Raw genomic sequence first — 15,348 nt, forward strand, 5'->3', positions numbered from 1 at the left:
ATTCACAGTAAGCTGTGAGTCTGATTTGTCATTACTTTGTGCTTGAAAATTAAATGGTTGCCATTGAAAGGATTTAATTATTAACCATTATTCACTTCAGTTAGTTTACTATTTTTGAAATGCAATTTTTTGGGGGAAAGTCAAGTTTAGCTGATTAAATTATCTCAGCAACAAGAGTTTGAGTCGAGATCAAAACTAAAAAAATTAATAAAGAAAGCAGTCTTTAAATTTGACATTTTCTCAGCTTTCTCAGCCAGTACGATTAACTTGTTGCCTTACTTGTAGTTTCGCTCCCAGAACTTGATTGGCCGCGGATAGGAGGAAATGAAGATGGCACTGCCCAGGAAAGGAGCCAGCGGGGTGTAGAAGACGGTGGTGAGCAGAGTCTGAAGCAGCAGCATGGCTGAGTCTGGACACACACACACCAGTCAAGGACAGAACAGCAGCTACTGACACACTCTCGATCACACACACACGCACACAAAGGTGTTAGAGAAAGGATACGAGGCACGGCGAATGGCTGAGCGAAGGCGTGGAAGGCGCTGCCCCAGGCGATCTGCCACGGAGCGATGTAAACAAGGATGAAATGGAGCTTCAGCAACAGCTCACGCATCTGAAACAACACACAGTCAGTCAAATAACCTTTGAAACAGAAATAAAATGAAGTGATATCTATTATATTCCTCCACATCACTATAAATGTTAATAAACCTGCTGTGGTCAAATGTCAGCATATAAACTGAATATATTCCTTTGTGTATGTAAGTGACACAAAACAAAATAAAACAAAAAGCAGTTCAGTTGAAAATGTCACCGTATAAATGAGAAAAAGAAAAGTTAAGAAAACTCGACTTACTTTCAAAGATTTTTTTTTAGTTTTGAGCCCAACTCAAAAGTTTTCTCAGCTAATAATCTTTTGTTGAAATAATTTATATTTCTTCTCCAGATAAACTTGAATCTTTAAGTAAGAGTAAACTCACTGCAACAATTTAACTGTCAACATAAAATAACAACAAATCTGGTTCTCAACAAAAAGATTATACGTCTGCAAGAGTTTCTTTTGGTTATGTCAAAACTTAGTTGTCATCACGTCTTTTTCTTGTTCTGTGAACTTTATGACCTCGTCTATTTCTGAGAATCTATCTTTGAGGCAATTTTTGTGTCAGGATGCCTTGTACACACACACACACACACACACACACACACACACACTGTGTATCGTCAGACTGTGTCCTCTCACCTTGTGGAAGACGATGGACATGATGAAGAAGTCGAGCAGGAAACTCTCGGAGGCGTGCGGGCAGTCGAAGTGGAAAAAGACGAGTGTGAAGAGCAGCGTGAGGAACTGGAAGCTGGGGTCGCAGAAGGACGAACGCAAGAGTTTGAGTCCAGCGACGGTCGTCAGGAGGACGTCACAACTGGAGGAACAAAGAAGACGACAGATTCAACAGGTGGTTAAACACACACACACACACACACACTCTGATGGACAGGCGCCGCTGATATGGGAAATTATATTTCTGTGGTTCCACTCACTGGATTCCCAGCTTCTTGCGGTGACTGAGGGCGAAGCCATCATTAGTGAGTGCACTCAGTATGATGGCGGGGTACACCACGTACTTCTCAAAGCACAGGAGCCCCACGTACAGTCGCTCAAACCACATGAGCACAGCGTCCTCTGTAACACAGGCAAGAATCACAAAATAACACAAGCAGATCAAAATCACAGAGAAACCATTCTTTCTAGAAATATGTCTTTTTTTGTTGTTTAATATAAAAATTCAGTTCAATTGACTTTTCAGTTAGGGAAGTCAGACTGATTCGTCATAATATTGACAACAAGACTCATTATTAACAAAGTATCTCAAAGACTAATGAAAAGATTGAGTGAGATTTGAAATTTTGGCAGGAGGAAATGAATGTTTGTATCAAATTTCAGGGCAAGTTGTTAAAACATTTGACTAAAATTCATAAATGTCAACCTCATAGTGGCAAAGGATCTTCAAAGTCATTAGGATTTATCATCTAAATGCAAAATGTTGTAGCAGCCCCTCTAGTAGATGAACATATTTCACTGGATAAGTGAAAACTGAAGGTTACTTAAGGTGCATTAGGAAAATAACGGGGTCACCAAAGTTGGTGGGATTCATTCTCCGGGCATCATGCACACATTACTGTCAATCGCTATGTGGATTTTTACTTTATGCAGATCAGATGCAGATGAAACATTTCCAAACGTTTTGTATTATCCACATAATACATTTGGAAAATTGTATGACCTTGATGTTTGTGTGTTCTGTCTGATAGTTTTCTAGCTGATCAAGGGGTTTACATACAACTCTGGACTATAGCACAGCAGGCATGCTGACCTCTTGGTTCAAACTGGTGGTACTCCTTGGTCTTGAGGACTGGATGGGAGATCCACAACCAAGGGTGATGCTTCCTCAGCTGGGGGATCAGGTAGTGGGTTACAAACCCCACCGTCCCCGCCAGAGCGTACAGCACGATGGTCACAAAGGGCTGGAGACACAATGAAAATTAATAATTAGACAAAACGCTTGAATTAGTATTCCTGCAAAATATGACAGATTAAGAGTAAAAGACAGTTAATAGAAAAGAGGAAAGAATCGAGAACCTCACCTTGAGAGACAGAAACACTGTGCTCGCAGTGATGGCGAAGGTTAAGATGTAGGCGAGGGAGCACACGACTAAATCCGACAGCAGAATTTCCTTCTGCGGAGACACAAAAGGGAGGGAGAGCTGCGATCATTAATAATCCACACCGAATGAAGACACATTTGTTTTGTCAGACTGATTTAGATGTGCGATTATTTCTGTCTAATCACTCTGAGCCTTCAGTTTTTGGAGATCAAAGACGCAGCAGCTGGAGAAGAGTTAAGAGCTTCACAATCCCCATTAATACTGTAAAAGACGGCAGGAGGCGTTTTTCTGCAATGCATAATTCCCTGTAATCACAGCCAGTGATCGACAGCAGACATTGTTTTATTATCCTGCATGCAACGCTGAGTTTAAAACCATGTGTATGAATTCCAAAACTCACGCAAAGTGCTAATGAGTATTGATTTTCTGAAGGTAATTAGCCTGAGCTGACTTGAGTTAATCTAGCTCTGGGCTGCTGCAATCAAAACAATAAAAAAAACTGTTCAATTAACTCTCAGAGGGTAAAATTAACAGTGAAAAAATGTGTTTATGCCTTCGCAGAGATAAATTATCCATAAGAATTACTTATCACCTTCAACTAACTACATTATTGCTCAAACAAAGATATATTACATCAGATTAGTTCAATATAATCCTCTTTAGTCACCATCGAGTTCTGCAGTTTCTCAGGCAGAGGGTCTTTGCTGTCCATGTCTTCCTCCTCCTCTTCCTCACTCTCCACCAGAGCGGGCATTATCTTCGACTTGATCAGTGATCTGGAATTACAGTGTGAGATGTGTCAGACAAGATGATGTTGTTTGTTAAATAACATGCACAGATTTTTATTGTTATAAACTCTAAAGCAACTGAAAGCGGGAAAAAATGGAAAAACTCTTCACCTCCATGGGACGGTCCACGTCCCCGGCCAGTCAGTGTTACTACAAACTATCAGTACCGTGTGAAACTATAGTACCAACCATGCTAGATTGTCTGGACATTGGCTAAATACCGCTCCAAGGTTGGGCTAAATTTTGTGAAAGACAAGCATATGTTGTGAGATCATTTTTTGAAACTTGATCTCACTGTTTAAAATGACTGATAGTGAGATCTAAGATAATCACAGCCTCATGAAACTTCACAACCACAAACTAGAGAGTTGAAGCATTCAGCGTACGTATGACTTTCTGAGGTATATTCACAATAAGGGGGTCTTAGTGTGGTAGTTTTGTGAAATATCCAATTCTTGAATGATGAAATATGGTTAATTTTGCACCAAATCTGTATCATAAATGGTATCATCCAAAAAAACTGCTGCAACGACTTAAAATACATGATAGAGCTTCAGTCATAATATTCTAAGCTGTTTTATACTTCAAAATGTTAGAGTTGCCTAAAGGAAAGCCAATGTTTATTATAGATTTATGACTAGAAAAACTTGGCACAGAGTGCTGAGCTGCTTTCAGATGACATTTAATACTTCTATGTGTGATACACTGCTGACCTGATATCTACACCTAAACACCCCTGTACCTCCTTAAAAATGACAACAATAAGTGTATGGTAGTGAGGGGTGGAAAAGGTATAAAGCCTCCTTCCTCATTACAAAACTCATACAGGTTTTTAAATGTGAAATATTTACATTTCCAATGATTTATGGAGGAACATCACGCATGAATTTCCTTGAAGTTTGACCTTCTATCATGTATTTCTCACCTTATCTTTCATTTCATCTTAAAATAAAACTGCTTGAGCTGAAAGAGTAACAGTGAAAAACAATCTTTATGAAGATAATTTTCTGATTGGGTGAAAATTACTCTACGAATAATTAAGTATACAACATTTTTCATCTGAAGCAGCTTATATACAGTACATCTACCATCTGCCTTCATTTTCTCATGTTGAATAATTCAGCTCTTTTTCCATGCACCACTCTCATCTTTAATTCAAATATTATTACAGACAATTAATTGTGTGCATTAGGGCTGCAACTAACAATTATTTTCATAACGCTTAACCTGTTGATCATTTTCTTGACTCATCAATTTGTTGTTTGGCTCAGAAAACATCAAAAAATGGTGAAAAATGTGATCAGTGTTTCCCAGAGACCAAGATGACCACAACACAATGTTCAGTTTACTGTCATAGAGGAGTAAAGAAAAATCACAGTTAAGAAGCTGGAATCACAGAATTTGACATTTTTGAGATCAGAATGATTAATCCCTAGATTCTCAAACTATGATCCAAGTACCACTGATGGTACTTAAGCTCCCTCTAGTGGTCGACTGGGGAATCTCCTAAAATGTAAAAAATTAAATAAATGAATTTAAATACATAGAATCAAAATACTATGAAATTTCCAGTGGAAATAAATACTCTGATATTACTGAAATGTAATTTTAATAGACCAATTAAATGATTAAATAGGTTTTGTCTTTCCTGTAATATTTTTGTTTCTATATCAGCCTGTTATGAAGTCACATTAATGCACAGAGCTCACAGTAGGCTACGTAATCCATGATCATTTATGAACTGTATTTCTACAGTATTTTAATGTTTTAATGGTGGTACTTGGAGGTGGTACATGGTGTAAAATGTCTGAGAAACACTGGATCGATTAGTTGACAATAGTGAATGAATAGTTGACAACTTATGGATTCATTGATTAACTGACTGATTAATCATTGCAGCTGTGGTGTGCATGCAAACTGACATGCACACACACACACACACACACTGGCACTCACAGTAGCACGGAGGGGTCACTGCTCTGTCGGCTGAGGTGGTAGGAGAAAACTACCAACAGGCCACAGAAACCAGAGAACAGAGCTGGAGTGTGCTGCTCATCCCACGGCTCCTGTAACCATACACACACACACACACACACACACACACACACACACACACACATACATCAGTGTGAATCATACCATCATGTACCTTTAAAAACAAGATTCTGCCTATTTTTGATCTTCACAGTTTAAAAGCATCTTCCCACAGCTGCAATGTTGTGGCCATTTTGAAGGAGGACTAACAACACAGTTTGTTTTTCTGCAGCTCCACTTTAACTCCATCACTGAAGCTGCCCGGCTATTTATAACTGAACTCCCCGTCTTCTTCTACTCCTTTAACCAAGAGGATGACCATGAGCACACATTCAAATCAAAACGCAGAGGAAAAACAAGAAGAGGAGAAAGGGTTATATTCACATCTCCTGCCTAAGCTCTGTTTTGTTTTATGTGCAGTTCATTTGTACCTTGAGAGCTCCAAAGCAGAAACCGTAGAGCAGAGACAGAGCGATCAGACTGCGAAAGATGCTGTAGACTGCAGAGATGAGACTCGTAGCAGCTGAGACACACAAATTAGAGTGAATGTGAAATATATGCAGAGAAACAAAGCAAAGCATTCACTGTAGTCTAAGTTTATGCTTTTTTAAACTAAGAGTGCTGGTTTCATACATAAACACACAATCTTTAGCCAAAGTAAGAACCGTTTGGATATTTTAATGGGGCATTTCTATTTTTATTCTTGGAGAAAGCTGACGTCACATATTTCCATGCACCAATTTAGCAACATTTGAATCAGAATCTAATGGACTGATCATTATCTATCAAATCTGATTAAATCACACCCACGTAGTCCTGACAAAGCAGGTTAGTCAGTGTGTGTCATGTTAAAATTCTTATTAAATAATAACTAAAGCCGTTTTTATTATGAATATTTGATGTTACAGAGAAATACTTAGATTGAAAGCCAGGTTTTCAGGGGCTTTAAACATTAAACACATTACACACACAGACATCAAAGCAGAGCCAGAAATGACAGTTGTTTGCAATAAAAACTTAAAACTTAAACAAACATCTGTCTATCATGAACAGATGCATGACTGAAATCATAAGATTAGAAACAGTTTTACCAACCTGTCCCTCCGAAAAGGTGCATGTCAATCTGCTCCAGCAGGTAGATGGTGAAGGTGTTGATCTGAGGGAAGAGGCCCACCAGGAAGGTGATTGGGAAGCAGTAGGTGAACCCTGTTTTGTGCATTAAACAAAAAGACATTTTTCAGTATCACTCATAAACAAATGGTGAAAAATATGTTTAACAGAAGCTGCAGGACTGTCTGAAACAAAGCCCACACAGAAGGTTACATGTGGTAGATTTATACCTACCCACTAGCAGGTCCCGTATGAAGTGCAGCGCATCGTGGCAGACGATGGTGACTCCATACAAGGTGGAGACGGGCAGGTCCTTGCTCCTCAGCAGCTGCTCCAGCACCCAAATCAGAGCACAGAAGATACAGAAGTAGGCCGCTCGGCTGTAGGCCACCAGCTGGTTGTGACCCTGAGGACACGAACATGAACGCACAGGAGAACAGTCAGGGGGTTTGATAAAACACAGCCGCTCAATATGTTATGAACTGCAACATAATACCACCATCGGTTGGAATCACTATTAAATACTGCTACAAAATTTGGGTCATTTTAGGCTAAATGCACCTTTACGTGTTTTTACAATACCAAAAACTCGAGGTACAATAATACTGATATGATAAAGTCATAATAGTCATAATACAATATATATCGCAATATTAAAAAACAAAGAAAAATGACAGCTTGAAAAAAAATTTTCTTAAATAATAAATCTGTGTACAGCATTTTTTGTTTTTCCTTTTAACTTCTGCTTTCCTTCTTTAATAAAATAAATTAAAATAAAAGTGGTCAGTTATGATCTAAGCATGTGCAAAAAATGTCATATTTCTTTGAATTACTTGAATTATGTGTTTAATTGGAAAACATCAAACAATGCAACAGAAGCAGTCATTTTATTAAGCAAAATAAAAAATAATAAATGAAACAATTAACCATGTAGTATCACTATATAATACAATATATTCACAGCCTGGTATGGTATTGAGACTTTTTTTAAAAGTCAAAACACAGCAAAAATTATTAATGTTGAAAAGAGAACTGTTTTCAAACTCATGACATCATGCCAGAGACTGACAGCATGCATCAGTAAAGAGGAACACCGGTCACAAGTAAATGTGGCATCATGAGTGTATAAGTTTCCAAAATATTGGTAATTATCATGCAAATTGATATGATTCTTTACTCTGGGACTCAGTAACAAAGTGACATTAAACTCACATGTGTTGGCGAGGCTGCATCTGGTTGAACACTCTGGAAAACAAAACCACAGAAGCCAAGAATGAATCACCATTTGTAAATATGAACACAAATGAAAATAACTGTGTGACTTCTTTAGCAGGGAGGAAGCGAGTGGGAGCAAACAGGAACATGCAAGTCTGAGGTCAGTTTTACTTTTCATCTGCATGAGGTCACCATGATAGCACACAGCCATCATTCTTTTCTCAATTCAGCGTGGTTTTAAGTGGCAAAATGATTTTCCTTTGACCAGTAAAGTGCAACTTCTCAACAGTGGTTGTGTTGTAATTCAGAGGCTAGGGATTACACGCTGCCCTTCACAGAGATTTTATATTTCTTTATTTTTTTACCTTGAGTAAGGAATATTGGCAGCTGGCGATGACAAGGCAGAACTGGAAGACCCAAAAGTCTTTGAAGCAGCCGTGATTGAGAAGCACAAAACCCAGGAAGGAAACCAGGAAGGCCATGAAAACTGCGACTAGATTCTCCAGAACGTCTTGGTTTCTGCACAAAAACGGAACATACAAAGACAGGTTACACTATTTCTTTGCTCATGAAGTGCATCCTTCCTATACAAAACTGACAGACAGACATTATAGCTGGGTTGCACCAACAAGGATTCATTTTTAAACAAGGTGAAATCATGGTTTAAATTTAAATTACATTGAACCAACTTTTAAACTACATTCAAATTAAGGATTAAATTAAGACCTCTATTTAAACTTCAATTTAGTTTTTACTCTAAACAGTTTAAATTTGTTTCTTTAAGCTCAAATTGAAAATGTTCCAGTATTAACGTTAAACTTACACTTACACTTTTTTAACTTTTAAAACCTTTTAAAACCTGAGTCAACGAGTTTTATAATGCATGATTTTTTTTTTTCAAGCCTTCATCAGTGGGCTAATTTGCTAGCATTACACAATTTTTAGTTAGTTAAAAATAAAGTAACATTTTGTTAACTTTTTAGGTAGCTAGCAAACAGTTTAACATTTTATTAAGGAATACAGAGCTGCCAAAGCTAATGCCTCCCCCAGCTCTCTTATACTCACTAGGTGTCAACAGCATTCAATTTTTTTATTTATTTTTTATGCATTTATTTATTTTAACTTGGGTCAGCAAGCATTTCCATATTGATTACTATTATTTAAGTTTGGTTATATCACTTAACTCGGTTTTTACTAAACCAAGATTAGTTTTCAATTGTTCAACAGAGCTCTGCCTAATATTGATCTGGATTTACTCACTTCAAACCCAGTTTTGCTAAAAACTAATTTGAACAAATCTGAGATTAAAGTAAGTGTTAGTGTAACCCAGTCTGAATTGCTGCTAAACAGACATGACATTGACAAAATAGCACAAAAGAACAACTAAAATGACCAAAAATTAAGCGATACTGATGGAAGGGATGGTTTTAAAATGTACAAAAGGTTTTTCAAGCGCAAGATGACAAACATCCAGTGACCAGCATTCTTGAAATCAGCTTGTTTATCAGAATTTAGAGGAGAATGGAGACAATCATGTAAACCACTAACAACATGAATGTCACATGTTGCAAAAAGTGAAACAGGAAGTTTTTTTCATTAGTTTCTCAATATCTTAAACAACATCTAATCTCAAGATTATGTTCAGAGTATGATCGTCCCAGCTGAAAAATGTTATGATTGAAAGTTTGATTTCTAGACACTGTAAAGAGTTTGCAGGGAGGTTGTCTGTATATTACCTGTCCAAAAGAGCAAGTAGGGTGAGTCTGTCATACAAAATGTTGATCCATTTTCCGGGAAAAAGTTTTAGTTTGTAGTAAATCTTCCTGGTGGGTTTCTCCTGCGTAGAAGTCTCTGATGACTCATCCAAAGAGTCCTCTTCCTGGAAGACACACAAACACAAATCATTTGTACCAATGTAAATTCAACTGCAACTGATATATAAACATGATTTCTCATGTAGGATAATTTAAAACCCAGTCAGGATCACTACAAATACACAGTCACAACATCTTTTTCACGTGGTGCAACGCAAGTCCACACACACAAAGTGGTGCATTAATGATTCAGCAGCACAGAGTCTGTGTTATTTCAGCTTCAGCGGCTGATCCCAGGCAGCTTATGTCAGCCCTGCTGCTCTGCATCCAGCAGCAGACTCATTCAGGACTGATCATTTGGTTCGACAGCAGCGATGACTCACATTTTTTTCTGTCATACAGTGTGATGGGAAAAAAAAAAACACTAATCTGATTTACCAGTTGGTAGATTATCCGGGAGACTCATTGTGTAAAACCTTGCCAATCAATTCTATGATGAGAACAGGTAGAAAATACAAATAAAAAGGGAATCAGCAGTGTAATTTCTTTGTTTAAAACCTGTATTTTTACATTTATTTGTGGATTCGACTAATTTGTAAACTGTGTTGACAATGATTGTTGTGTATGTATGAAGTGATTTAGATTTGGCCTGTTCTATTTGTAAATTAGTATCTGACCTGTCCTTAGCCCCACCCCTTTTTTGCTCTGTGTTCCCGGAAAAGAAGAAAGTTGACCGAGGTACTAAGTTTGCTCAACTGTTATTAAAGCACAGAGCAAAACAGGACGGGGCTTAAAAAGATTGAACTGCTAGAAGTTGTTATTTATGAATCCTGTTTTAATTTTACAGATTCATTTCATGGATTAATTTATTAATTTGTTAAATCTCTATTAATCCCTGTTTTAATTATTTACTTAAAGGTACCCTGTGGTGTCTTTTTTGGTAAACAAACGGTTATGTTTACATTCATAATTTCTCACCAAAACACATCATGTGTCCTTGAGATCTAACAAACACAGTGAAAACATTTCAACTAATTAACAGTTGAGGGAAAAAAAATTCTCAGTTCTCAATTAATTAAACTGCTGGTGAGCTGCTCAACTGTGCACCGCGGCTCAGCATGCTCTTGTCCTGATATTTGTTGTCTATAATGTTGCAAACGGAGCTGCTATTATGCAAGACAAATTTCAGACTTGTTCTGAAAATTAAAGTATCAGTCAATCAATCAGTCAATCAATTTCTGTCCTCATTAAACTTTGGCAAAACCAGCTTTTGAAAGAATCTGAATTCTGCATGGTTTACATCCATGTTTGTTTGCTAATAGTCTTCTTGTTCATCCCTTTTTCTTGGCACACTGCTACCTTTCTTGGCACATTACCACCACCAGCTGTCGATCGGTGAAACAGCATAAACCCATGGGGAGAACAAGCTATCATGTCACATGCATGTACAAAAAACTCACAAGGTACCTTTAAATATCACCATCAACCATTTTGAGGACCCCGACTCCATACGTCCACGCACACGTAGAACATGCATGTTTTGTCCTGTTTTAGTTTTGGCAAATCGGGTTTAGTAAATCATGCAGGCTATTGGTATGCAGAACAAGAAAGAAAAGGTGAAAGCAGATGGACACCTGGAAGATCTCTGGGTGCGTCCTTCGTGGTCGAAGCCTGTGCGCAGGGATGATGCGTCGTTGAAAAGGGCAGTCAGCGTGACCACCTGCCAGGCCGTCCTGACACTCTGAGTTTGAAGAAGTTGACAGCAGGTCACTGAAGACACACACACGCACACACACACACACACACACACACACACACAGACAAACAAGCAGACAAGCTGATGTTATTATGTGGAACAAACCTCATTACACAGGCACTGATGATAGTTTACGAGAAGACAAAAAACAGGGTAAGATGGAGGCAGCGGGAAAAAACATGCAGGTAGACAGAGCAGGAAAAGGAAGAAAATGAGATGAAAAAGAGAACTTGTTGCAAGTACAGGAAGAGATGATGAAGCAGGGGAGTGTAATAAAAATTTGACAGCACTACCACATGTTGCCCGTGATGAGCTCTGCTCCCAGCGGCAGGTTGAGCGCTCTCTCTGCGTACAGCTTGCGAGGCCTGTCTCCTGTTGAGACAGACAGTCAGTTTCTCTACGGATGGGTAATGCGCAATAACTGACATCCAACTGATGAGCAGTGAAATCCATTCTGGAATATGTATTTAGCGTTACAGGCAGACATCTGAACTATAGCTGAACAGCTGAACATCTTGGACCCGTTCCAGAAAAATGTCATTTAATCTCGCAGCTTTTTGAGCTTTTTCAAAAGTGAAGCTGCTGGCAGAGACTTCTGCACATACTGTATATTTTTTCAAAAGATCAAAATATTTCCAGCACAAATATATTCCTCAATCCTTCTTACTGTGCACAGTGTGGAAGGTGTAGGCTTCTTCTTTGTTGGTAGCCTCTGGTCTGCAGATCACCTGCAGCATGGAGCTCTCTGACTGAGAGGTTTGTGAAGGCAGAGAATCATAGTCTGGATCCTTCTCTCTGTCCGTCTGCGGACTGCAGACAGGAAACACAATAAACTGGAGATCCTGGACACGGGGGGCTCAAATACATGTGTGTGCGCGTTTGTGTGAGCTGTGTGGATATTTTTATTGAAGCATGTGAGTGTAGAGGCATGTGTACCTGTCAGGGGAGACTATAGGGATTTGTGTGGGCGGTAGCGCCTGTAGTGTGTCAGTAGGCAGACTGGTGGGTGGTTTGGGTCTCTCTGGTTTGTTGTCTGTGTTGGTCTCTGTTTTCGCCTCATCTGGCCTGGAAGTCACACTCAGATTCTCTGGAAACAGATCAAATGGAAGTGCTTTTGGTGAAATTAATAGAAACAGAAATTTATTTTGATTTTATTTTATATTTTTATTTGGCTTATATAACAGCAGTTTCTTATCAGAAAAGGCTGTCTGATGCCGAGGTTTAAGCACACTGGCTATCGTGAAGTATCTTATACAACCCCACTTCAAGTAATCTGAACTATCCCTTTAACTCTGACTCTATATATTATGTAGATAAAGGAGGTAAAGGATTAAACCCCTTTGCTGAGATTCACCATCTTCTGCAGTTCTCGCTTCTTCTTTGCGTTCTGGCCCCTCATCTTCATTTGCACTGGCACCTCCAGCTCTGGTACTGAGGGACCCCAACAAGGACACAAACTCCAAGAAGTTGGATTCATTGGGAATCTGGCCCTCCTTCGCTTCCAGATCTGACTTGGAACTGGTCATGGTGGTCTGATAAAGAGACAAATGTTTGTGTGTATGCATGGACAGATGGATGGAGATGACTACAATAAACATACAGAAATAGAAACAGAGCTAAACTGCCAACATACTGTGTTATGTGAGCGGTCTGAAAGCAGCACTGCATCTTTCCCACTGTCCATGCTCAGCCCGCGGATGTGAGTCCTTCCTCCAGGCCCATAGCGGGCTAAAGCTGGCGGCAGACGCAGGAAACCTTTTGAATCCACATTTGCATCCAAAGGGTCTGTGTCGTCAGGGTGGGAGTGGACGTCAATACCCGACGAGCTGTTATCATTGGTCAGCTGCGGGCTTGGCGTGCTGTCATTTGTCATTTGCAGGCCAGCGTGTTCCTGGTCTGGATCCGGACACTCCAGCATGGTGAACTCAGAACTGGTTGTTTCTCTACACAGGTGGAATTCCTCACTTTGGCTTGTTGTCTGTTTAAGCGTGGGGTCGTCCTCTGAGCCGGTCGCTTCTTCTCCTTCTTCCACCTCCTGCTTCTCCTCCTCAGGAGAGTCGAAGGTGATGACAGGGATCTTGATGTGACACTCTCCTGCATCTTTCTGAGCCTGGAAAGACCCACAAAGACATGACACACACTGTCTTTTCTAAATAGAACAACACAATCTTACCACAAGCAGCAGTCATGGAGACATGAGCCTAAACATCAGGACAGATGTGCTAATTTCTCCCACGTGACTATGACTGTAGGTTGTCATTTTAACCTGTGCTTTAAGCCAAAGTACCCACAAGTATTATTCAAGGTTCTGTTAGCCCATATGCATTTCCAAAGTGATTTAAAGACTCGCTAAGATTAGGACTACATATGAAAAAGCGATCACTATGTTCCTGTACTTTTAGAAAGCACTACCTCAATCAGGGACATTTTGGGAGGCAAAATAATGTCCCTAGAACTTAATTTGGTGGAAATGCAGCTTCAGACTCAACATTACAGCACTGGGGTGATTTGAAATACTGAACCTCCATATACACCAGGAGACTGTCAGACAGCATTACAAAAGATGTCTGGACTGTTTTCATGCTGTCCTGTTCAATCATTCATCGAGTCTGCGAGTAAGCTCACGCAGACTTCATTCAGACTACCACAGTATTTGGTGTTTGTCATAACCATGCCGACAAGTGAGGGCTAAATTTACACCTCATTTTGCATTTTATCTCCGCCTGGACTAATGACAGGGAACACCCGTAATAGAAAATACAGATCAAGCCTATTAAACCCCACTGACCTGCTGGAGAGTCATTAGTTAAACACTTGGGTTTTACACTCACCTCTTGGGTTTTAAATATTTGACTAAATATAAACATCATATATAGATTCAATGCAGATTATTGAACAGCTTTAAAGCTTCTTAATGGGGAAATACATGGGAATAACATATTCTTACCTGTGCGTTCTCCAGAAGGCTTTGCTTGACGCTCTCCTCCAGCTGAGCAGCAGTCTGAGGGTCACAGCTCATGGTGATGATGATCTTGACTGTGTCGTTGTCATCCAGGTGAGCCGACGCAGGCCCGGGGCCAGAGTTGTCTACAAGAACCACTTCGATCTCATCAGAGCAGTACGTCTCCTCCACTGCCTCAGCCTGAGAGGCAACACAAGAGACAGACGAAGGAAAGAGCTCTAACCACGATGAAAGTTTTATTGCCGTCTATTAAAATATTCAAATTCAAACCTCCCAAATATAACAACATATTCCTCTATCAGTGAGTCCTACCTGTGCAGGAGGCTCTGGGATGTCGATGAAATCCTCTTGGTGGTCCTGGGGTGTCTCCAGTGAGTTATTGTTGGCATCTGGGGACTCTTTTTGCCCCTCACTCTCCACCTCGCTCTCATCTTCACTTCCCTTAGAGGGAGGCAGACCTTCATCAGCTGTTTCCCTGTCTGTAACCTCTTTATCCTCATAATCTTCTTTTCTGTCCTGCTCTGAGTCTTTATCTGTTTTTCTCTCCTGCTCTGATTGTTCTCTGTCATTCCCCGTCAAAGAGCCCTGAACGTCCACTCCTTCTTTCACAGCAGCAGTTTCAATTATTTCCACATCCATTTTTCCCCGTCCCACCGGCGGATCCATCTCTTCTCTTTCAGCTCGGGATGGGGGCCTCTGCTGGGCCTGCAGCAGGGGGGCGGCCTGGTCGGGATTGGGACTGGAGAGGTCATCTGGAGAAGGCTCTGGGCTCGGCTGCAGGCCTCCATCCACAAGCTGCTCCTCTGCAGCACCCTCACCCTGGCCTGGAGTGACATGAAATGAAAAATGTTGAGTTAAAGCATAAAACTGATAAAACTGCTCTAATCGTACACTCTTAGAAATAAAGGTTCAAAAAGGGCTCCTCCTAAAGGGTTGAGGTTCTACCCAGAACCATTTGCAGTTTTTCAAGTACAGGAGATCTTTGAATCTTTTCATTCAAAGAACCCT

The 15,348-nt window shown here is 39.9% G+C and overlaps 1 protein-coding gene across 1 annotated transcript in view; it reads right to left on the reverse strand.

Moving 5' to 3' along the window:
• The window catches only part of pcnx2 (pecanex 2), a 40,687-nt gene that overhangs the window by 15,559 nt on the left and 9,780 nt on the right, over nt 1-15,348 (reverse strand). The window contains exons 5-26 of the mRNA XM_084735965.1: nt 14,653-15,164; nt 14,326-14,520; nt 13,012-13,488; nt 12,733-12,910; nt 12,315-12,465; nt 12,046-12,188; nt 11,672-11,750; nt 11,257-11,392; nt 9,545-9,687; nt 8,174-8,327; nt 7,806-7,838; nt 6,828-6,999; nt 6,579-6,689; nt 5,915-6,006; nt 5,406-5,515; nt 3,329-3,437; nt 2,641-2,733; nt 2,370-2,520; nt 1,537-1,678; nt 1,241-1,418; nt 505-613; nt 280-409 (exon numbers count right to left, since the gene is read on the reverse strand). Of these exons, the coding sequence (XP_084592091.1) occupies nt 280-409; nt 505-613; nt 1,241-1,418; nt 1,537-1,678; nt 2,370-2,520; nt 2,641-2,733; nt 3,329-3,437; nt 5,406-5,515; nt 5,915-6,006; nt 6,579-6,689; nt 6,828-6,999; nt 7,806-7,838; nt 8,174-8,327; nt 9,545-9,687; nt 11,257-11,392; nt 11,672-11,750; nt 12,046-12,188; nt 12,315-12,465; nt 12,733-12,910; nt 13,012-13,488; nt 14,326-14,520; nt 14,653-15,164 (3,598 nt within the window). The remainder of the gene's footprint in view (nt 1-279; nt 410-504; nt 614-1,240; nt 1,419-1,536; nt 1,679-2,369; nt 2,521-2,640; nt 2,734-3,328; nt 3,438-5,405; nt 5,516-5,914; nt 6,007-6,578; nt 6,690-6,827; nt 7,000-7,805; nt 7,839-8,173; nt 8,328-9,544; nt 9,688-11,256; nt 11,393-11,671; nt 11,751-12,045; nt 12,189-12,314; nt 12,466-12,732; nt 12,911-13,011; nt 13,489-14,325; nt 14,521-14,652; nt 15,165-15,348) is intronic.

This window comes from Lutjanus erythropterus, chromosome 14, assembly GCF_056507025.1.
Source record: "Lutjanus erythropterus isolate fLutEry1 chromosome 14, fLutEry1.hap2, whole genome shotgun sequence".
Classification (NCBI taxonomy): Eukaryota; Metazoa; Chordata; class Actinopteri; order Lutjaniformes; family Lutjanidae; genus Lutjanus; species Lutjanus erythropterus.